Source organism: Candoia aspera, chromosome 1 (assembly GCF_035149785.1).
Source record: "Candoia aspera isolate rCanAsp1 chromosome 1, rCanAsp1.hap2, whole genome shotgun sequence".
In the NCBI taxonomy this organism is placed as follows: domain Eukaryota; kingdom Metazoa; phylum Chordata; class Lepidosauria; order Squamata; family Boidae; genus Candoia; species Candoia aspera.
In genome coordinates this window covers 268518882-268542557 of record NC_086153.1, presented here as the reverse complement: position 1 = coordinate 268542557, position 23676 = coordinate 268518882, and the positions used below count along the sequence as shown (strand labels likewise).

The 23676-nt window shown below is 39.0% G+C and overlaps 1 protein-coding gene across 1 annotated transcript; it reads right to left on the bottom strand.

Moving 5' to 3' along the window:
- Window positions 1-237: 237 nt before the first annotated feature.
- Window positions 238-22543, bottom strand: ALKBH3 (alkB homolog 3, alpha-ketoglutarate dependent dioxygenase). Its single transcript, XM_063289634.1, has 9 exons — window positions 22386-22543; window positions 20801-20916; window positions 20247-20281; window positions 20019-20066; window positions 17312-17415; window positions 16404-16492; window positions 12931-13140; window positions 3888-3986; window positions 238-3398 (listed from the first exon to the last, which is right to left on the bottom strand). The coding sequence occupies exons 1-9, from the start codon at window positions 22462-22464 to the stop codon at window positions 3306-3308; spliced, it is 873 nt and encodes a 290-aa protein (XP_063145704.1). The 5' UTR covers window positions 22465-22543; the 3' UTR covers window positions 238-3305.
- Window positions 22544-23676: the final 1133 nt, after the last annotated feature.

Genomic DNA, 23676 nt, shown 5'->3' with positions numbered 1-23676 from the left:
TAATTTTCACTTTCAGTGAAAGCTTGCCATGGACACAGCTGTAAACTGCATTTGAAACAAATTGCTACCATTTGTCCTGTGTTATACAGGTTAGATTTTCAATTATGACCAAATAGAACCACCAACTGATTGTACAGCTTCATGCCCAGCCATCACAGGCCAAAGGCATTACTGAACAGCGATCTTTTTTGATCCAGTTAAAGATACTAACATAGAAAAAAGGAGGGGGAATCATGCTTGTTGTCCAGCTACTCAATTTTTTTAATGTACAGAAAAGGTTGAATCACACATTCAGAATCAGAGCAGATAATGAACAAACTCTAAGTAAGGGGGAAGGAGGAAGAGAACCATTTACAGGAGAGCAGCAGACCACCCCAAGCATTGCCACTTATGTCTACCTAATCCAAGTATGAAATATTAACCCAGCGGTTAACAATTGGGGGTGGGGGGGTTCCCATCATTTCAGCTTAATTTTGACTTTTCTGGGGACATGGGGGCCATTTCCAGACGAAACACTCAGGTGCAACTCCTCACCATGTTTACTTTCTAAGAAAAACTGTAAGGCCTATGGAAGCCCAGAGACTCTCACATATAAAGGTTATATTGAAGGCAAATATTATAGGTATTGGCAAGCTAGCTTCTCCCTCATTTTTTCAGTTACAAAATCTAAATAAAAATCGTTGAGTACAGATCCTGGTGGGCATCCCCCTTCAGGCTTTTGCAGTTGTTCAGTTCAGTCATTCACAAAGCACCAGATCATCAGTTACTTTAGGCAGTTTTACTGCAAGCTTTTGGTAGAAATTCAAACTTCTAAGATATTTGGTATTGTTAAGGAAAACTTTTCTCCATGTGTTGAACTTTTCCCTTTCCATTTTTAAATACATGTGCAAAACTGTAGCGATGCATGCTGCTTGATCTCCTACCTTATGTTTATACACAAACCATTTCAAGATCATTACACACTAGCTGATTAGTTTGGACCCATGAATGGTAGAATCTAGTATTTATTTATTTAATTTATCCCCGCCCATCTCCTCCCGTCGGAGGCCTCTGGGCGGTTCAAAATCCATTTGAGAAAATTGCAAGATTCTTTACATAAGATTCAAGGCATTACTTTATTACCTTTACAACTTGGAAAGTAAATTCTACCCAGTTTACTTCAATAATTTGAGCACTCACACTTTACAGTTACTGCTAAAAGCAGAAATGTACAGCGATTTTTACAAGTCTCCTCTTCCAGCCCAAGTCACAGGAACAATGATAAAATTGTCACGTTCCAAAAGACTGGTAAATCCCTGTCCCAAAACAACCCAGCTAACAAGTTGGGAGGCAGGCGGCCAGTTGAGAGCTTCACTCCATCTCTCTCCTCTAACCAACTGACCTGTTGGCTGGACTATTTTGGGACACAGGTTTACAAACCTTCCAGAAGACAGATAAACTTGCATTCAGAAATATCCCCAGTGGAAGTTTACTCGTGTGGTGCACTTCCTCACCAGCAACCTGCCATTCCAGCAACTTGAGAGGTGTCTAAAGCCCCCATCCCAAACACCCAACCACACTTAACCAAGCCTACCCCACCCCACTGTAAAGAGAGTGACTGATGGATAGTTTCTCACCAGCAACTGACACTGGATGGACAGGGAAACAAAACAAAGGAATCCACCAATTACTGTTCTTAAAGTGGCCTACAGTAAATGTGTATGGACAGGATCACTCAAAGCCCCCTGAGATAGATTAGTTAGCAGGAGCACAAATTAGGTCATCATATATTTCTGCCAACTCCACAGCTACAGGAATACAGGTAGCCCTCATTTAGTTACCACAACTGGGACCAGCAACTCAGTCATTAAGTGAAGTGGTCACAAAGTGAAACCGTGTATGTGCTTATCATCTTACTTCAGCTTTCCTTTACTTTGCAGATCTGCGCAGGTCTTAAATGTGAGGACTGGTTGCAAAGTTACTTTATTGTCACAATCATAACTGCAAACAGTCACTAAATGAGGCAGTCTCTAAACAAGGACTACCTGTAAAGGTGGCCATGAGGAAGAGCTTTGAACATTTATAACCCTGGAAAAATTACAAGTGTATTATTTTCAAATAAGCTATGACTTTTTCTTTCTCTAAACATTGGATACCCCCTGCCAACTAAACTTGAAAAACAGCCAACGTAGTACTGTAACAGTCAGCTAACTGAACTTCAAAGTTTGATATTTAATGTATCTTTGTCAGGACTTTTTTGTCTGTACAGTAGTTCCAAATCATATACAATTACTGATAATATTTATCAGTAAGGGTATATATTATTCGCTTGTGTTGCCCATGTAGGAAGTAACTGGCTTTAACAATTGTTCCATAAGGTAAAACGCTAAAGAAATATTCACTGCCTGCTTTGACAGTAAAATGGGCAGATTTATTTATTACACTTGTTTGCATACCACCTACTCCATAGAGTCAAGGTGGTTTATCAAAATTTCACTTGATACACTTGATAATTATTTGTTCGTTTTGAAAAATTTGCTGATACCCAGAGATCACAGACATAGCACTGAGTCATTATTGTGCTACCTATATTCCAGTGCAGTGCTTCTCAACTGAAGATCCTGACCAATCATAATGAGGAATGTGGTCATTCCTTCCCATCTATTTACATGACTAACTAACTTGAGAAGGAATATGCTCCTGACCCTTGAAAAATGAGGCCAAGGCTCCTAGATTCATATTTTCGAACGTTACTGAAGTTCATCTAACACTACGGAATGCTAGAACTGTGTCATGAGCTATTTACAACTGCTTTGTTCTATGTTCAGTAATAATGCCTTTATTAGAAAAGGTCGAAGATCCTACTGAAATTATCCAAGCCACAGGATTACAGCTAATTATGCCAGACATTTCCTCCCCTCCAAAAAATTGCCCCAGTATTGCAGGAAATGGTCATGAATGTGGCAACTACAGTTACACGTTCTGAAAATGGAGATGTTTCTGAAGTCTACTATTAGTCTTTCTCCTCAAGAAAAATCCTTTCAGTTCTCTATTGAAGATGACATTTGCACTCTGAATGCATTTACCATTTTAACAAGTTTTAAACAATAACAAATAATTTTATCATCAGGCATTACCTATTAGCAAGCAGCCCAAGAAAGCGATACATTGCTCAATGGAAATATGCAAAAGTTCTCTTTGCAGCAATCTCTTTCTTTTCCCCTGAGATGATGGCAGTAAAATGCGAACCTGGCTGGGTCATTATATCCAAGCCAGCATTAACCTCTGGGCTCAGCAGCAAAAATACAGTTCTGCATTTCTTTCAGTCAAGTATGCATTGCCTCTGGTTCTGGATACATTGTCCTGAATGTCAAATTTATACGTGGTTCCCTGGAGTGATACTCCTTGGGAACACGATGCTGAAAAAGAACCAAAGCAGCCGATCAGTTATATAACACACACTGATTAGGGAAATACAAATATTTTGGGGTTTTGGCATGAACAATATTATCAAATTATACTTAAGATGAGTTTCTTTATAACGGTTACACTTGATTTTCTTCCAGAAATAAAGAAGCCAAATCTCATCTTCCTTTTGTTCTGTTTTTTTTTTAAAGTTTCATCATATTTTTTTTGTTAACAATAGAATATTATTTGCTTACTGCACCATGCAGCACTATTTCACAGGTGATAATCTCACTTCTTCTGGTTGTTCAGGAAAAAAAAAATCCTGTAAGGTTTTTGTGATCTATGAAAGACAAGCAGCTCAACCTCATAGGAAAGGACTTTTCAGTTCTCCCCACTTAAATGTGTTTCAGTGATGCATTAGCCTTAGGTTCCCAGCTCTATATATGTAGATATGTAGAGAAGGAAATAGCATTTGTACAATTTTTCTTTAGGCTTCTCACCTGCCAGTCTTCTTGAGTAGCTCCTTCCATCATTAGCAAAGTACCATGATCCAGTGGTATCTGAACTCTCTGCACATAAGTATAATCACTGTTATCTTCCTAAAAAAGATGTATTAAGTATAGTTAATTTATAGTCATAAGATTACAGAATTGCAATAGGTTACTTAGGCTATCTAATTCAACCATCTGCCTTACTGGGCAGATGTCTTAGCTTCTGCTTGAATACAATGAATGTAGTGGAATAAAATGTCCTTAAGTGTTCTCATCATGACATGACTTCTTAAAAGAATTAATTCGTGCAATCCCTCAAATTAATAAAACTAATAATTTCATTAGGTTTGGGGTGGGCAAAAAAAAAAAACCACTTTTATTAAAGTTTAATCAGATAAAATAATGATACATTTTGCAATTTTATAAATATAAAATCACTCAGAAACTGCAGCTGGTTCAGAACGTGGTGATGATATGCATCTTTGTGAGAAGGGACTCTCAATCCAGGAAGGAGAGCAACTGATATACCAAATGAATTCGGGTAAAAGCCCTGCTGGCCACAGCTGCCACACAGTCTTTGAGCAGAAGCTGCAAGTCCAGGAGGACCAAATTGTGCACTAGGTCTGCCTGGGGAAGTGCGACCTCATTCAGGATTGAAAATCTATGGTACTGTAAGAATCAGGAATATACAAGCATTCAGATTTGTTAGGGTAGTGCTTAAGCACACACCCCCACCCCTAGACTCTAACGGGCACTGAGACAAGACCTTGACAGCATCACTTGGTCAGCCTGGGGTCGAGATACAGTTGAGTATCATCCACGTAATGGTAGCAAACTCAGATGACTTCAACCACTGGCTTAATATAGATGTTAAACAGGAGAGGCAAAAAGATCAAACTGGCCATGGAGGAAAGAGGAAAACCACCAAAACACTGTCCCTCCCATGCTTAATCCATGCAATGGATTCAGATAGGTACCATATTCAATAACAAGCACAATCAATGTACTATGTCCTGGCCTGAAACCCATCTGAAATGGGTCTAGATAACCTACTTTCTCCAGGCTCCTCTGAATCTCCAACTCAAGCACCTTCTCAACAATCTTCTGCAAGAAGGGAAGGTTGGAGACTGGACAAAATGTGCTCAGAGTTGTTGGATCCACTGATGGCTTCTTGAAAAGGCACACTACCACCTCCTTCAAGGCAGGCAGAACCACCTCCTCATCCACAGATGCATTCACCACTACATATTATCTCTCAAAAAGAGAGATATTAGGGGTATGGATTTAAAAGGCAGGTAGTGGAGTTAATGGTCACACAAATCCTGTCCTCTTTCTCATGAGTTACAGAGTCAAATACTTCCCAGATAACAGGACAAGACAGTGCCTGTGTCAACTTGCACACACTTGCCCAGTCAGAGCCTAACTCCTAACAAATGACTTTATTCAGCAGGTGCCTAGAATAATGCAAATAGGCCTGTGACCCACCCCACCCCAGCAGAGAACATGACTGAACAGGGCTGCTGGCCAGCAACCTGCAAACAAACAAACATATTTTACCACTCTTACTGCTACAACTCAATCCCTAATTCAAGCTCTTACACGTGTTGGTTGAATTCATTCTTCATCTTCCTCCAATGGCATTCTAAGTGTCTCTTCTGTCATTTCAACTCCAGGAGCTCCTCAGAAGACCAGGAAGCTTTTCAGGATCAATGAACAGGGAGACATTGCAATCTGATCCAAGGCCCTTGACACATGCCCACTCCCAGGGGCAACCAAGGCCTTAGTTGAATTGCCCACATCCCTAAGCTCTCTGTGAAACCTATCAGGGTCTATTAGTTGCCTGAGTCAGGTTGATCTGATAGGTCCAAGCTCCCAGCAGGAGTGAGGGAAATGCCAGCAAGCCAAAACCAACCAGAGAATGATCTGATCATAATGAAGGACTGCTAATAATATCCTCCACCTTCAGATCACAATTGCCCCAAGACAAAATCCACGTCTAACATGTGATCACCAATATGAATCAGCCCCTCAAAAATCTGGGGTAGATTCATGACTGCCATGAGCTCCTTAATCAATCCATGCTCAATACTACATTGCTGGCTTGAACAAGCAGAATAACAGCAAGTTTTGTTGGTTTGTACATAAGGGATGCGGTGGCGCTGCGGGTTAAACCGCTGAGCTGCTGAGCTTGCCGATCAGAAGGTCGGTGGTTCGAATCCGCGTGACGGGGTGAGCTCCCGTTGCTAGTCCCAGCTCCTGCCAGCCTAGCAGTTCGAAAACATGCAAACATGAGTAGATTAATAGGTACCGCTTCGGCGGGCAGGTAATGGCGTTCCGTGACTGTCATGCTGGCCACATGACCACGGAAGTGTCTACGGACAAACGCCGGCTCTTCGGCTTTGAAATGGAGATGAGCACCGCCCCCTAGAGTCGGACACGACTGGACTTAATGTCAAGGGAAAGCTTTACCTTACAGGCAGAGTGCGTGTGAGTTCTGGCAGCTGCTGGCTTCCAAGCAAAGTGAAGAGAAAACCCAAACTGCATCTCCTCTCAATGATAAATATACCTTGTATCTGTACAGTTCCTGTTGAATTTCCCATTCACTGGTCATCTTAGCTGCCCTTCTCTGATATTTATACCCCATCTTTCCTCTAAGGAGCTCAAATGTTATAAATAGTTCTTCCGTTTCCAATCTTATTCTAATAATAATCCTGTAAGGATTAGGTCATGTCATAGCAATTGGCCCAAGCTGAGCCACCAAGCTTACTAAATAAGAGAATAATCTTGTGTCCGAGATCTCATTGTTCAGATCTCTAGCAACTCTTGGAATACCTCCAGATGAGGTTTATATTGTATTATCAGAGGTCAAGATATTGCCATCTTCTGTCCCGTATTTTTCCATTATAGGTGCAGTCCTTTCAGAGGAAAAGATGGAACACGTGCACAATGTATTGCAATTGGAAGAACCAGAAACCAGTAGAAGGAAGGATATGTTTCTGCAAGCAGTATTTCTGCTATCGAGAGAGAGTCCGGCAATGCTCTTTTCCTGAAAGAATGTATCTTTCTACAACTAGAATCATCTGCAGCTACTATGTGGAATGTAGATACATGTAACTGCCCTTGGCTAAATAGTATTAAGCCCTCAAACAACGAGCATCCAAATTCTTCCCACTTCCATGTTGAATTTCGACTCTTCCAGAAGTGTTGCTTTCAGAGTTAAAAAATCAACGACTCTAGCAATTAAGAAAAGCATCTATCCCAACCTCCTCATCTCAAAGCAAGGGGAGTTTGGTGAACTTTGTGTTCAGAAATTCCACTCCAGTGTATTAATTTTTTAAAATTATCCTTAGTATAAAATTATACTGTTATTGAATAAGCATCTCCAACAATTAAGGAGATAATTTTTTCAAGTCTGAAATGTTGACAGGATATTGGACAAGTGGATTAAAAAAAAAAATCCTTGATTGAGGAAGTTTCTGTGTACTATAGGACCCAGCCACAAGGTTCGACTTCAGAGACAAAATGCTAGCAGTTTTATTACAACAGCTATTGATATTCAAGATACCACAGTAAACGTGGCCTACAATTCTATTGTTGCTAGTTGCAGAATAATAACAGAGTGGCAGCTATCAATGGTGGGAGATTGAGTGGGAGAGAAAATAATGCCGCATGAAGAAGCATGGAAGTGTGCCTATTTTGTTGCTCTAGTCATACAGCCATTCCAGTCATATTCCAAGATTTTTAAAAAAATTTCAGGTCAACAGACTCTGCTGTTTGGGCTTCTGATTAACACAGAAGCCAACTATGATGCACAATGTGGCCCTGGAGGTGGCTGTTGAACTTGTGTGTAGGACTGACTTGGCTGGATTGAACAACTAAACGCCCAGATAGTTATGGCTGAATATTTTGTAAGGCATCAGTCACAGAGTGGGAGGGAGGTGAAGTAATGGTAACTTGAGATAGCACTTTTGCCAACACAGGAACCGAAACTGATCCAATAGGAATGTATTCCCATTAAAGATCTGGGATTTCACCAAGCTCTTCAAATCTACACTATAATTAATGCAGTGTTCTGACTTTTATTAATAGTTTTAGCATGACTACTTTGACATTTTATATACCATTCTGAAATCCTTGGCAGAAAAGCAGAACACATCACTGTCAAGAACTATCACTGTTACTATTATTTGGCTATGAATCTTTGCACCTATACAGTCCTTTCTTTCAAGCAGACGGCTATTATTTCTATACCAACACCCAAAGTACCCCTCTTCTCTGCTAGTTATCACAATTATTATTGTAGCTCCTTTTTCTTCCTCAAGGACCCTCTAATTCATGAATTCATGTCTCCTGCATCCTTACAAAAAAACACTGGTATTCTATTTATTTCAATGTTTTGCTTTTAAAATCAGTTTCCTATATTGGCTTCTTACGGAGAAATAGTTTCGTTTAGACATCAGGGCCAAGTAGAATCCTCCCATCATTATATGATCTCCTGCTAGAAATGTAGACATTCTACATCTCATTTACAACAGAGGGTGGGGGAACCTGTAGCCCTCCAGATATTGTACAACTTCCATCAGCCTCACCTGGAGTGGCAGAATGGAAATTCATAGGTTTGTCACTCCCAATTTACAGGGAATCTATTTTGTCATGATTTAAGCTATGCACACTTAATATTCACTCAACAGACACAGGAGAACTTGCTTCTGAACAACAACTCATATGCATAAACCATTATTACCTCCTTCCTTATCAATAAAACAAAAGGCCTTCTCTGCAGCTCTTGTTTTCTGATTTTCTTTCTTTTGTAAATAATTAAGGCACTTAATTCCATTCTTCAGTGGAGGGGATCAGACTTTGTTTAGTATCTCACTGGAAAAACAAAATTACCCAGAGGCTAATCAAGGATATCCATTATTATCTAATATATACACCCCAACTCCTCCCCCTGCTCCCAGGTACCTGTTTCCTTGGTTACAATCTTAGTAGCAGAGCTGCCGCCTGCCTACTATTAGAGTTTGGCTTCATAGCTTTACATTTACTTTGCAGTATAAGCTAGGAAGTTAACTGCAGTGAACTAATTCTTCAAGCAAATTCAGGGCTCTGCAGCAAAAAAGACAGCATATGGAAATTTTGCAGATCTGAACAGTCACCATTTATCTAAGATCTAAAGCATGCTGTAGTCTTTCTGAAACAAACAGGCAAATTGCATACTGAAAAATTAGAAACATTACATGTCATTTGTTTCAAACCCAATGCATATTACATTTAGGTATATCTGTGTATACTATATATACACATATCCTTCTTGCAAGAAATCAGAATTTGTTCAAGGTTCCAGAAAAATAGATGTACTGAATATATTGAGCAAAAAGGGACCTTCTATTAAAGATATCTCATGTATCTTTGTCAACAGTCTAAAAGTGTTTCAGCAAAGCACAAATCTTATAAGCATTTTTTCCACCTCTTCATCTGTCACTAATAAACATACTGAAGATCAGCATGCCCAGAACTGAACCCAGTGCCATCCCATTCAATACTTCCCTCCAACCTGATGAGGAACTGTTACTGAACACTCTTTGAGTACTATTTTCAAATCACCAATGTATCTTTTGTACTTGTCATAACATCCAGCCAACACTTAATTGGTGTGATAATTAGGATTATCATAGAGTATTTTCCAAATGCTTTCCTGAAATCAAGACATAATATGCTTACAGCATTTCCGTATCAAGGAAATTAGCTGCTCAAAACACGCAACAATATTAGTTGGCAAGACTTGTCCTTGACAAATCCATGCTGACTTTTTATTATTACATTATTTTTAAGGTGCTTACAAGTACCCACTTCTTTGTGATCTGCACTAGAATCATCCCAGGTACTGATACCAAACTGACTGGTCTGGTCCTCCTTTTTTCCCTTTCTGATGACAGGACTGGCACTTGCTCCTGTCATCTGGCACTTTCACTAGTTCTTCTAGAGGCAGTAGGCAGAGTGCATTGTCAGCTCAAATGGGTCCTAGTCCATGTTTCTTTATTCCAATTTAAAGTGCTGATTTTAAATTAAAAAAAAATTAAAGCTTGGGACTAGGTTAAATAAATAAATACGTTTATTTTAGACATCAAGTTTTTATTACCGCCCATCTCCCCTCCAAAGGAGGGACTCTCGGCGGTTTACAAAAACAGAATTAAAATTCAGTATCAATATAAATATAACAACTATATAATAAGAGTAAAATATAATAAAATATAGTAAAATCCGGATGGCTAAAAATTGTGTTTCAGTCCATGACTATAGAAGATCGTCCTAGGGTGCTAGCCATCCCCATGAATGGCTGTTCCCCATCCTGCTCCAGGCATGATGACAAAACCAAGTTTTTAGCTTTTTGCAGAAGTCCAGGAGTGAGGGGGCTTGTCTCACCTCTGGGGGAAGGATGTTCCATAGGGCAGGAGCTACTGCAGAGAAGGCCCATTTCCTGAACCCCGTCAGATGGAATTCCTTTATGGATGGGATCTGTAGCATGCCCTCTCTGCATGACCGGGTGGGACGGGTCAATGGCCCTTCCCACTAAAGGAATAACCTTCCTTTATACCCATTCAGGTTTTAGGATTTTCTTCAGAGATCCTACTCTATTCATGCCAAGATTGGCTACTAGGGAGACTTTCTCAGAGGTGACATCCTGGCCTCCCCAGATAATCTCATCATTTTGCCATCAGGGTTGAATACTGCCTTTGAAAGCAACTTTTGAAGGTAAATCATCATTGGGCCAGTAAATTTTTTTATTTTTCTTCTACTAGAAAGGAACATTTAAGGTATATCTTGTAGTTCCATGCTTAATAATTATGAGTCAAATTAAAATAAGTTTGAATAAATAAATATTGCAGTTTATCACTGTATTTTATTCTTTTTTTTGTTAATTACTCAGAAAATGTATGTTGACAGGAGATTAAATATACCAGAAATTGGAAGATATTTCAAGAGGAGATGGAGGAAAAGGGGAAATCTTTTTGTGTAAGTGGAAGTCTGCTCATAAATTCTGTATCTCATGTTATTTCAAATTATTCATCAACTAATATGTAAAAAGGTTTGTGATGGGCTGCTTTAATTCAGTGGGGGGGAAAACTCTTCATCTTGTAATCATTATTTTTACTACTAAGCTATCCTATTCCTCAGAAAAGGAAAATGAACCTTGGGGTTGGCAAAGAAAGAACATTAGCTACCTGGGGAGTAGAGAATGGCAATAGATAAAAGTTTTGTACATAAAGTTTTGGTTCTGAAGGAAAAACAAACAAATTAAAAGATGGTCTTAACACCAGTGGAAAAAGTTGTTTCAGATCATTATTCCATTTGTCTACAATTTGCATTTGCCATTTGTTGTAGTTCTCTACCTGCTTATCTGAATAGATTTAAAACAAAAGATTAGCCAACCACAGAAAACTTACAGCTGTTTCTTCCATTTTAGAATGGGAACATACAGTTTCTGGATTTACCAATCAGATACAGTATATGATTGGGCAAATGAGAATTGGAACTGAAATTCTTTGATGTGAAATGGACCAAGTTAACTTGAAAGTCTGCTGATAAATCAGTTTGAATTCTTTTTTTCTGATAATCAATTCCTTTGCCCTAAATACAATGAAACAGTGGCCAAGTCCAGGCGGCTTAGTCTCCTTGAAGGAGAGAATATATCTTGCATTAAATCAAACCCCACAGAGTTCCAATTTTGCAAAAGCATTTTTTTAAAATTAAAGTATTATTTAAAAATTATTTTTATCAGGACAATGAAAGAATCAAAAAATCAGTTCATATTTTTCTCTAATGTGTATAAAAGGTAAGAAGTTTCCTTGGAAAAGATAGGTGAATATTTGGAAAAACAAAAATTACCAAAACTTTCACAGTCACAGAAATTATTAATGAATAAGCCTATAATTAATAGGAAATAGTGGAAGCTATAAAAAGGACAAAATTGGGGAAAGCACCAAGTTCAGATGGTTAGCCAATTTTATACCAAAGATGTTTTGAAGATCAACTTCTCCAACCTTTTCAAAGATTGATGAATTTTATCTTGCAGGGCTCTGCAATGCCAGATTCTTGGAAAGAAGCTAATATTGCACTTTTACCAAAAGAGGGTCAAGATTCTACTTAAAATAAGAACTAAAGACTGATTTCATGGATGAATAATGACTATAAAATATTTGCCTCAGTATTGGCTGATAGAATGAAGAAGATTTTACAGGATTTTATACATGATGATCAATGTGAATTTTTACCCAAAGGACAACTAAGAGACAGTGTGAGAATAGTTTTGGACATTATAGAACATCTACAACACCACAATGAAAAAGCATGCAGCTCTCATTTTTTTAGATGCAGAGAAAGCCTTTGATAATTTGAACTGGTCCTTTAAGTTTAAAGTTTTGGAAAATATGGACTTTGTTGTTGAGCATCTGATGAAGAAACTGAAGGACTTTGGGTCGCTAGCTGGTCTTAAAGTAAATAAACAAACCACACCTAAGACAGAACTAGCACTCAGTCTCCTGGTTTCTAGCCTAGTGTTTTAACCACTACAAAAATAAATGACTGATAAATAAAATAAATAAATGACTGCGCCTCAATGAATTTTAGTTTGATAGCTAAATATTAACACAAGCTGTTTGTTGCTTCATACACCTCTCCAGTCAGCTGCTCCTGCCTCATCTGCTATTCCATATCCCTATCTTCCTCCTAATAGGAAATACCGCCTATCAGAATCACTACAATTAAAGCAGGTATCTTCCAGCCTCCTCCAGAAATGGAAGCAAAAAACCCTGCATTCAGACTATGCAACCTATCACTGAGCTATTGCCAATGCGTCCCACCCTATCCCAACACAGCTCATCAATGCTATTAGGACAATGAACTAGTTAGTAATGGCTTGGGAACTGGGTTTATGTGCTGCCCACCTGTGTTTTTAGGTATGTGGGACAGAAAGAGCTATATTGTATTATGCATTTAAAGTCTTTAAAACATGTTGTCTCATCTGGATTACATTCCAGCTTTATAAACTCACAGGCAGAGGCTTCTTCCTCATCTCAAACATCCGGGTGGCGCCAAAGCTGAGCGATGCAATTATGGGGTTTTTCCCCAGCGTAGGTTCATCATCACTATGCCAGTCAACACTGTCCTTTTCATTTCGGTAGAGGTTACAGAGTAGGGAGTTGAAGGTGTTCTTGGTGAAATCTTCTACAAGATCCTTCAACATGGCCAGGAGTGGGTGCCACTGAAATCGGAGGAAAAAAGAGGAGGTAAACATCACAAGTAGTACCAAACTCAATGCCCAGTAAATCAGATAGCTATATTATTAAGAAGTCTGTTTCCAACTCTGTTAGCACTAATTTGAAATGTAAGGAAAAAGATTTACTGTACCTGGAACCTAAACTTGTGTTCACGATTTAAGCACAGTGAAATAAGAATCTCTCATCTTATATATGTAGGAACAAGCAGTAGTTAAGAGGTTGCAAACCCTTAAGAAAGTGGGCAGTTTATCAATACTTCTCTAAGCTAGACTAGGAAGTAAAAAAAAAAATCTCAGAAGATATTTGAGTATCTGTATTACTGCCAAAAAAACCTATATGGACATATGCATGTAACTGGCAGGAATGATTCTGGGTGCAATTCAAGGTGCTGATGATCACATTTAAAATCCTACATGGACTAGAGCCAGGCCATCTTTGGGACCATTTAGAATTTGCCTCACCAAGATGTCCCTGTAGAAAGAAATCCCCACCACCTGCAAGATGGATGAGAGGGGACTCTGAGGCAAGCATCCTCTGTGGGAGCTCCCTCCTGTGGATTGCCCTCTCACCAGATATAAGAACTGCACCTTCACTTCTAACATTTAGGAAGCTCTTAATAACATCCCTTTGTCAATGTACATTTGGGGACTGTGGTGAGAAAGGGAAATGTCCCTGATGAATCCAGGTGTTGATGGTGTAAGATGTCATGGGATATTATGTCTCTATTAGATTTTAAGTGGACTGTATTTATTGATAATTTTAATAATGTGATTATCATTGTAACATGTCCTGTATTGCTGTAAGATAGTTAGAGTCAAATAACTGAAGTGGCATTTCTAATAAATAAGCCTTTACTTTTACACAGATGTATCTTCACAAACATACAGTATAAACACACATCTTCCATTTGATGTGCTAGACCCTTAGATTCCCAGACTCTAGAAAGGTACTGATAATGTATGAAATCCAGAAAGTTCATTAACATCTAATTACATAATGTAAGAGAGCCAGTTTGGTGTAGTGGTTAAGGCATCAGGCTAGATACTGGAAGGCTGTGAGTTCTAGTCCCACCTTAGGCACAAAGCCAGCTGAGTGACCTTGGGCCAGTTAGTTTCTCTCAGCCCTAGGAAAGAAGCAATGGCAAACCACTTCTGAAAAACCTTGCCAAGAAAACTGCAGGGACTTGTCCAGGCAGTCCCCGAGAATCAGACACAACTGAGTGGATTAAAAAAAAAATTTAAGAGCTACATGGCTAGCAATGTCCTTTCCTAGAGGGACACCGAAGCTTGTATGTTTTGCAATATCATAAAATGATTAATTGGTGCTTGCCTATAGCATTTTCTACTTTATGTACCATCTATATAAGGACTACAGGTAGTCCTCACTTAGCAACCACAATTGGGACTGGCAACTTGGTCGTTAAGCAAAATGATAACTAAGTGAAACTGTGACTGTGCTTCTGGCCTTACTTCAGCTTTCCTTTGCTTTACAGATCTGCGAAGGTTGTTAATGCGAGGATTGGTCACAAACTTAATTTTTCATCTTTGTTGTAATTGTGAACAATCGCTGTATGAGGCAGTTGCTAAGTGAGGACTACCTATAATTTGTTAAATGTTCACCTTGTTGCAGGTACATATTTGAATCACAAAAATTAAATCAGTTACAAATCTGCTTAACTGGCATGCTGCCTAATTAACTGTCCATGGGAGTTATAGTTATGTAAGTTCAACACTGCTAACAAAATTTCTAGAACTACCTCAATGGTTTAATATCCAGGGTTGTTGGGGGGTTTTCCCTTAGCAAACCATGGCATAAATCTGAACTGAAGTCACGATTAGCACTGCTATTGATAGGTAAACCAGTGTTAATTTCTTCCTTCAATTCTAATTGAACTATGGAAAAAATATTGTATAATTTGATTATGAGGCATTAAGAGTAACAGTGACTTTTACTCTGCTCTTTTCCAATACTGCCCTCCAGCGTTTGCTAAATGTGAGATTTTGTTTTTTTCTCTCACAGCAGAATTCTCCATCACTGAATAGAGATTCACACGAGGCAACAGGCATTTTTCTACATCCTTGAAGTAAGGGTAAGCCAGCTTGTTTTAGAAAAAGGTATAAGATCACCACATTTTGAAGTCCATATTAATTAGGTTTAACTCTTACAGAAAACTTGTAGGCTATGCCTGTGGAATCAAGGGTTGAGAAGCAATACCTAATTAAGGAAAGGAACAAGAGGAGGAAAGGCTGAAAACTGAAAATGAGGCTCAAGCAAATCACAGGAGATACTATGTGAGTGTAATCCACTGCCCAAACTATAGAGGCAGTTTTAGATGATGTTAATAAAATATTCATTTTCCATGCTCAATTCTCTAATCTGACCAAGAAGAATATTAGTTCAAAAGATTTTAGCTATGAAAGCAGCATAGCAGATGGAACAAACTATTAACTATTCTGTAATGCCCTTGACTTGAAAGCTCAATAAATGCATTCTCTAACCTCCTCCACAAGGCACAGTAAGAAGATATAATAATATTATTGCTGCCAAAACATCAGCTGCTTACTTGTTAACATACCCCCATCCTGTGGGGAGAAGAGAGAATGGCCTTGAGGGACAGGAGGAAGAGCTGCTACCAAGACAATGGTCAGATAAAAGAGGGCTAAGTCCCAGGCAGAAATGTACAAGACCCTCCCTAGTTGTCACAAAGAGGGAGGGAGGGAGGGGGGAGGGACATTCAGATTTGCAAGGTTCTGTTACTATAGATTTACAATAAAGGTAGTACCTACCTGAAACTGGATTCCTAGTCTGATCTACCTTGAAAGGATGACACATCTCCAGCCTCTTATGAGATCATGAAGTTTTTAATGGGCTGGGGAGCTGAACTGATGATCTACAGCACACCTTCTGTTTCAAAGGTAATACTGTGAAGACAGTTGAGCTGTGGTGCAGGGATTTTCCACTGAAAATCCTGCCTCAGGGGATTTACCTCATTCACAATTCTCCACAGTTGCACTAAGAGGTGGCTTTGCTGCTCTCCCTCACTCCCACCCCCCAGTATTCCGTGAGCTTTTAATTTTTCCCCTTGCCTGAAAAGAAATCACAATCAAGTGGGGGGGGGGGGCAGGGCACTGGCAAGCTATTTTTTGTACCCTTTCATTGGTGGAAGTGCACCACCACTATTGTTATTAGGCCTTTTTAATTTGATTTTATTTTTTCAACTTTAGAAAGGCTCAAGAGCCATACATACATCAGGGTTTGCCTGCATTTCAAGCCTGGAATAGGTGTAGGGTAGTTTTCCATACCATGCTGTGAGTCTGGGTTCATCGTAAGATCGATCTACAGAAAGAAAATTGGATGCAATAATTATGGCTTCTATGGGAACAATATTATATGGTTATAACGTTTCTTGGCATTTGAAGAATTAAATGGCTTGCTGATGACTCTTAACATTTTTTTTTGCCTTCTCTAAATAAAAAAGCTCAGCAAATGAAACTTTAAACTGGCAATTCATAAGTAATACAGCCAAGAGAAAATTATTCTAGGTTATTTAGACATCAACTACATCATCTTGCTTGAAATAGAAATTTATAGAAGTAAATGTGAGAAGTAACACAAATGCCATCAAGTAAGCCAAGCTCAGACAGCATATTCTGCCTACAATATTGGTCATTCATAGCTGTTTGTGCATTACAATATTTAAATACTTTGCTAAGGAAACCTATCAGATTTCACAAAGCTCAATATCATGGTACTTATATCCAAATCCAATAGTTAAAGAAAAAAACAAAACAAACAAAACAGTTTGTTCGGTGACCAACCAAAGATATGTCATTGGTAGAACCTGCTCTACCACATAATCATTCAGCAAAAATAATCACTCAGCAAAGAAAAATCACCAGCAGGTGCACAGACCCTTTCTGAACCTTCTTTAGAGCAGGAAAGAGCAAGTAATGGTTTGTTTTAGCTATCTCCTTACACTCAACAAGCACAAGTTAGCCCTAAATCCATGTGTTAAGTGGAGACTAGAGATGGTGGCAGAGGGCCAGGTATTTTGTTGGCTGCAATGGATTCTACTAGAGTGAGTATGCCAGGAGTTACTGCTGGACCTGGTGGAAACAGGAGTCAACAGTTAATGGAGATTGATAGCATAGCTACCGTGTCTAACATGTGTTCTTTGCCTCCATGGAATTTCATGGAAAAGCTGGTCAAACATCCAGTCTGCTTCACTCAAGGAAACGAAGCCAGGAATCAAATGAATCCTAGAATAAAGAAAAATCACACTACACATTGATATTTTCTGATCCAATTCAAAGTAAGACATTCCAGGCAGGTTCTGTGTCATTTCTTTCCCCCTAGCAAAGAAAACAAGTGGGCTACTAAGAAAGAGTAGCCCCCACTTCTTTGTACCCAGTACAAAAATATAGTGCATTGCTTTAGGACTTACCAAACTCTTTCACCCCCATTTGCTTATTTTTATAGTAATGTTGGTCAACCTTTTTTAGCCTACAGGCTTTGTTTTCTTCTTGTACCACTTGCGTGGAGGACAAAGGGGATGGTCTCATGTCATCAGAGCTGACTGAACTAAATTTTTTAGAATAATTTTACCCTGAGGTTAAAAGCATCTATTTTGCTCTTAACCATCATCCCTACCCCACTGCTGTTCTTCACCCATAGAGATGGAGGTTTGGGGGCTGCAAACAACATATGAAGGTTTGGGGCTGCCCATTCTTTAAGAATGTAAACAACTACAACATTAGATTTACAATGTAGCCAGTCTGAAATTCTACTCCCTTTCATCTCACCCATCTCAGTAACGTAAGGCCAACACCAGATAGTGACACACCTTTAAATACAGCCCTTATCCTCTGATATGTATCATCAAAGAAAAATGCAGAGGAAGACTAGAAGTGCCAAGGTGCACAAAACCACAGCTTGGCAAAGCATTTTACCATATGATCAGACTAAGATGCTGTGGGACAACAGCAGGCAGTGATTGTGGAAGATGTTTGTACACTAAAGAAGCAGTGGGCCCATTCATGAGAGAAACAAGCCCAGGAGGATTATATTCCCAAGTGCCTGCCATAGAGGCTAACTACAGAAGATTGCTCCCTCAGATAGGCATGAAGGTGGAATTATTCTCTTGCCAGAGACTAGTATCTTGAAATGATAGAGAAGAGGCAGTAAGGAGCAGATTGAGGTGAGACCAAGAGTTGAGAACTGAGTGAGACAATGTACTGAAAAGTCTGTTGTTCTTCAGGCTACCTCATAGGAGTGGAGATAGGAGTAGAGGCATGCCAAGTTTACAAATTTATAATGTTTTGAGTTTTAAATGGTCTGTTCTGACCTTACCAAAGTGTTCTAACACTATTCTGATCATTCTGAAAATCTTGTGAACTAACAAGGGCTTTGATTTAAAAACAGGTATGTTTTGGGTAAGTTCCACTTTGCTTCTGGTCTGTTGTTTGGCCGATTCAGTGGATGACTTATGCTGGAAAAATGATCGGGAAAATATTGTTAATTCTCCTAGACTTCTCAATTACCTTCAATATCATTGCCCATAGTATCACTGTGACTCAGTGATAGTGTCCAAAGCAGGATTGAAGGCATAATGTTACAGGGTTCTGGGTCATTCAGGAGAGACATATGCAAATGGTGGATTCTCTGAAGCAGACCAGAGATCAAGGATATATGAGTCTAAACGTGCTCACAGACTTACGTAGTTTGGATCTAGTAGTAGCACTAATTCATTTATCGTGAACTTTATCTATTTCTTAAATGCAGAACTGGAATCTCATGTAACATATTTTGAATCATTTTGGTTCTCACAGATAGCATGACCAAAAGCAATAAACTGAATACAGAGATTACTTTTTCTGAACACAAGTCCTCTTCTGTAAGTGGAAGGGGTTCCCTCTTCATTTAACACAAGTTTTTCTTCATTAGAAAGGAAAAACAAGTTCAATCCTGTCCTTTTATTAGCACAGAGTTTCTTGTACATCAAGGAGAAGGTGTGGTTTGGGGAAGGGATGAAGCTCAAGGCTCTCCAAACGGTCTGTGGCTAAGTCCCCAACCCCTGCAAGCAGAGATATTTCTTCCTCTGATAGCATTCTTTGGATCCACCAGAAAAAGATTAAATACGCAAGATACAAGATTTCGTAAGCAAGGCAGAAGAAATACTCAGGATAACTGTCAGTCTAAGAGAGCTACAGCTATTTCCCACATTAGAAAGAGCTGGCATGGTAGATAAGATGTTGGACTAGGACTGGGGAGACTCAGTTTCAAGTCTACCCTTTGCTATGGAAACTCACTGGATGACTTTGAGGCAATCTCTCTCTCTCTTAGCCTACATTACCTCCCAGGATTCCTGTTGTGGGTGTACAATAAAGGGAGATCCCCATGTAAGTTGCCTTCTGCTCTTGGAAGAAAGTTGGGATATAAATTTAACAAATACATTAAATTGTTGGAAGGTAATTGATAGGAATGGTCTTGATCCAATGATCCTTTTCAGCTGGAGGAAGATTTAGTAAAGACAGCTTTAAAAAAATAGTTAAGTTTCAACTATATAGTAGACTTACAAGGTATCTGTCAGAAAAGAAAGCTAATATGGATAATGTCATTAGAACAAGTGCCTGTGATTAAAGATAAAACAATGTTCATAGCTTGGGTGAAAGTTAAGATTATACATTTCTGTACAATACCATGGTCCTCTATGTCTGTTTGTCCTTTATAATAACATCTTTGCTATAGTTACTTAGTATCTTTGCTATAGTTACTTAATGATCAGATTGATTCAGATATTGGAATATAATCCTACTGCACTATCCTGCAAGAACACACACACAAAATGTGTTAAGATACTTACTTTGAAACTCCTGAGGGCAATGTGCTGATCTCATATAGACCCTGTTTCCTGCAGCAGAGGAGGAAAAATCCACAATGGTTGGGTAGACATAAAAGGTTCAAACTACTAATCAGGGTTAGGGAAAGAAAATTAACCAAATATATGGGATATGGGAATAAAAGCACATTAAGAGCAACAAAGCCTAATGGATCAAAAATATTAAAATGAACAAAGACTGGAAATACTTACTCTATCAATCTAGGTTCTGGGACTTTGCATACAACCTAAGGATTAAAAAAAACCTCACGTTTTTATAAAGTATGTATATTCAGGTTATTACAGCTAAAACGGGACAAAGAACTATTAATATTCTGAGCATGTTTAAGCTTCCCAGTGTTGCTTTGTATTACTAAATCATGTTTAAAATTGTATTTTTAATTATTTTTATATAACTACCCTGAGATGGGAAACACTATAGATCAGGATGCAAATTATCTAAAGGATAAACAAGTAGATTATCAGGTTTTGGCAACTAAACATAAAGTGTACTAATTTCTGGAGGTGGGGAGGGATGTTTAAAAATAAGTAAAAATCATTTAATTTGCAACCAAAGTGACAAATATTGCTGAAGATTCTAATGATAGTTTAGTTATGCTGTTCTATGATGCTGATAATGCATCTGAGTTGGAAGATAGTTTTAAAACAACACACACAAGAAACCATTAAAATAGGCTTGTTATGTTTTCAGACAGTTTTATATACATATATACAAAGCAACAACAATATAATACAATATTTTTTACCTCTTCAGGTGCTTTAAAAACAAATTGTCTTTTGGATGAAAGCTCTGCCTCTCTTTGGAACCTGGATGGTGCTGAATTGGCAAATGCTTGATTTCTAGCACTGGAATCTCTAAAAGCTAACATAAAAAAGAACTGTATCAACCAAACTAGAAAACAAGAAATTTTGTATTTTCAACGTTACTTAGTAATTTTATTTTCACTACTAAGAGTACATTCACACACACTAGTAACATTTTATCACTAGATGTCTCTACTTCAGGAACTGTGATTTTCATGAGAGGGCTCAGCAGTTTGGGAACACTTATTCTTTCATGCAGAGTAGTTTGAGAATCCAACATTAAAATTAATATAATCTAAAATCAAGTTTATTATTTTTTCATGCTATTCTTCCTAGAAAGCACATTAATGTATGCATGGAGGCTTTCAGACAGGCTCAAATAAGTACTGTATGTGAATCATTTCTAGTGGTTTCATTTCCTTTATGCTATTAATGAAGAATCTATACTTTTGAGTTGAAACTTAATTTTTTTATAGTTCTTCCAGTAAAACCTATCATAGGAAGCTCTATTTTTTTAATAGCACTTAAAAAGCTTAGACTACAATCCTATATTTTAACTAGCAGTAAACGTCAATGATAACTAGGATTTATTTATGAGTGAACATGCGTACAATTAGGCTGAAGTTGCCTTTACTGAGCTATTCAATTATTTGGGCCACTGGGGAAAATATAACATTAATGTGTCATATTTAGTAAACAAACATTTGAAAAATCCTAGATTAAATCTACTTAGAACTGTCAAAATTCTTCAGTTCAAAGGTTTCTAAGAACCCAGATCAATGACTGCTGAAGCTAAAAAGCTGTTTCTAGAGCCACCATTCTAAAGATTTTAGGGAGGCATGTACAGGCCTTGTTCTGCCAGCACCCCTTCAACTGAGGAGAGTTAATTGTTTAAGTATTATTTTATTTACAGAAATGGAAAGCTAGCATGTTTCAGACTAACCACCAGCCTCAGCCAAAACCTGCATTTCTAACTACCTCTGTGCCTTACAGACTCCAAAGGTATTCTTAGGAAATAAAATGGTAGGGGGGAATCAGGAAGTATACCCCTTTATACAGAAACAAAATAAAGTAAGGTGGTAAAGGCCATGCTGAGAAGTCGCGGGGGGAAGGGGGACACACACACCAGTCTACCTTGGATCCTTTGTGATAAAAGGCCATTTTCTGAGACTGACAGTGAACATTCCAATGTATCCATTAGTCTCTAAATTTGAGGTTATTTCTGCTCTAAGAATGTTTTTCACTAAATTATGTCAGATGCAATGTCAATGGAACATAATACAAGGTTTAGTTTAAATGCCAATCATTGTGAGGATTGAACTGAGGCCAAGAGTCTTGTACTCACACAAATCTTAAGGATCAAAAAGTAATATGCCTTGTGCCATTAGGACACATGTTCAAATAAAATTAAGATAATGCAATTCTTTAGGTAGGGGGGAGATCTCTGTGAATTGGCAGTAGTGTTTCTGCAAGGCAGCAAGTTTTCATTTAGTTGGTTTATATATATTAGAACAAAAGAGCACTTACCTGTACATGGGGTCATTCTGCTACTACCCTGGCTAGCCCAGCCACCCTGGACTCTGGCTCTCTGCCTTTTATCTTCCATTACTCTTCTTTACCGGCCTTTGCTGTAAAGGGTTTAACATTCCTAAATTAAAATATATATTAGCACACTGCTAAACAAGTTAGATAGTGCCTGATGCTTTTGGAGGAGTGTGTAACAGAGTATAATGTATGAACAGAAAACACAGAAGAAAGCCTTGCTACACAGTATTAGGAAACAAAGTCTCTAACACTGCTGTATTGATAACAATAGAAAGGTAAGAAACTGACTTCTGAAATGTAGCAGCACCCAGTTCAGCAATTTTGCACAGTTACATAGGAACAAGTCTTGTTAAGATCAGAATGCCTTATTTCAGTTTTCCCTAACCAGGGGACTTCAAGATGTGGAATAGAAACCTTAGAACAATGTTTCTCAACACTGGCAGCTTTTAAGATGCATGGACTTCAACTCCCAGAATCCCCCAGCCAGCCATGAGTTGGGAGTTGAAGTCCACACATCTTAAAGGCGCCACGGTGGAGAAATGCTGCCTTAGAGTGTCTGTCTGACAAGGCCAACAACCATTCTAGGCAAGGTAGGCCCAAGGACGTCCTGTTCGGGAAGCAGCCTCATGTCTACATTAGAGATAACATGCAGAGTGACATTCTAGACTATGCTCCATATATGCTGGACTACTCCCTGCTACCACACCAGCCAAGAGTTATGGGAACTGAGATTCAACATATCCTGAGGTCACTTACTTGAAAAAACGGGAGCGGGGAGAGGGAATAATAGAAAAGGCTTAGGTTTAAGGAATATCTTTCTCCCCTCCTCCCCACTCCCCCCCGCCAGACCTAAAATACAAGCACTAAAATTCTTCAGGCTACCGCAAAGCTTAACTCCAATTCTTAGGGTTTCTCCATGAAAATTGCCTCTTTCGTCCAATCCGTCCTCCCCACATTCTTTCCTCTCAGCGCTTGCGGACAAGAGAGCTACTCACCGAGGTACCCCACAAACTACACCCTCTGCCGTAGGCGACCTCCAACAAGGGGGGAAAGACCTCCTGCCGACCTGCGCGCGCACTTTCCGAAGGACACGCCCTTTTCTCTACGGCTCATGTTGAGCAGAACAGGCGGGTTCCTCGCGTGCTGTACGTTGGGCAACGTGACATTTTTCGCCCCGCCCAGCGCTGCGGCTCTTTTCCGCCCCGGTCTGCGGATCGCTGTGTTGGGAGCGGGTGGTGGGGCTGCGTCTCGTTCCCTAGAAAGTTTTTGGTTT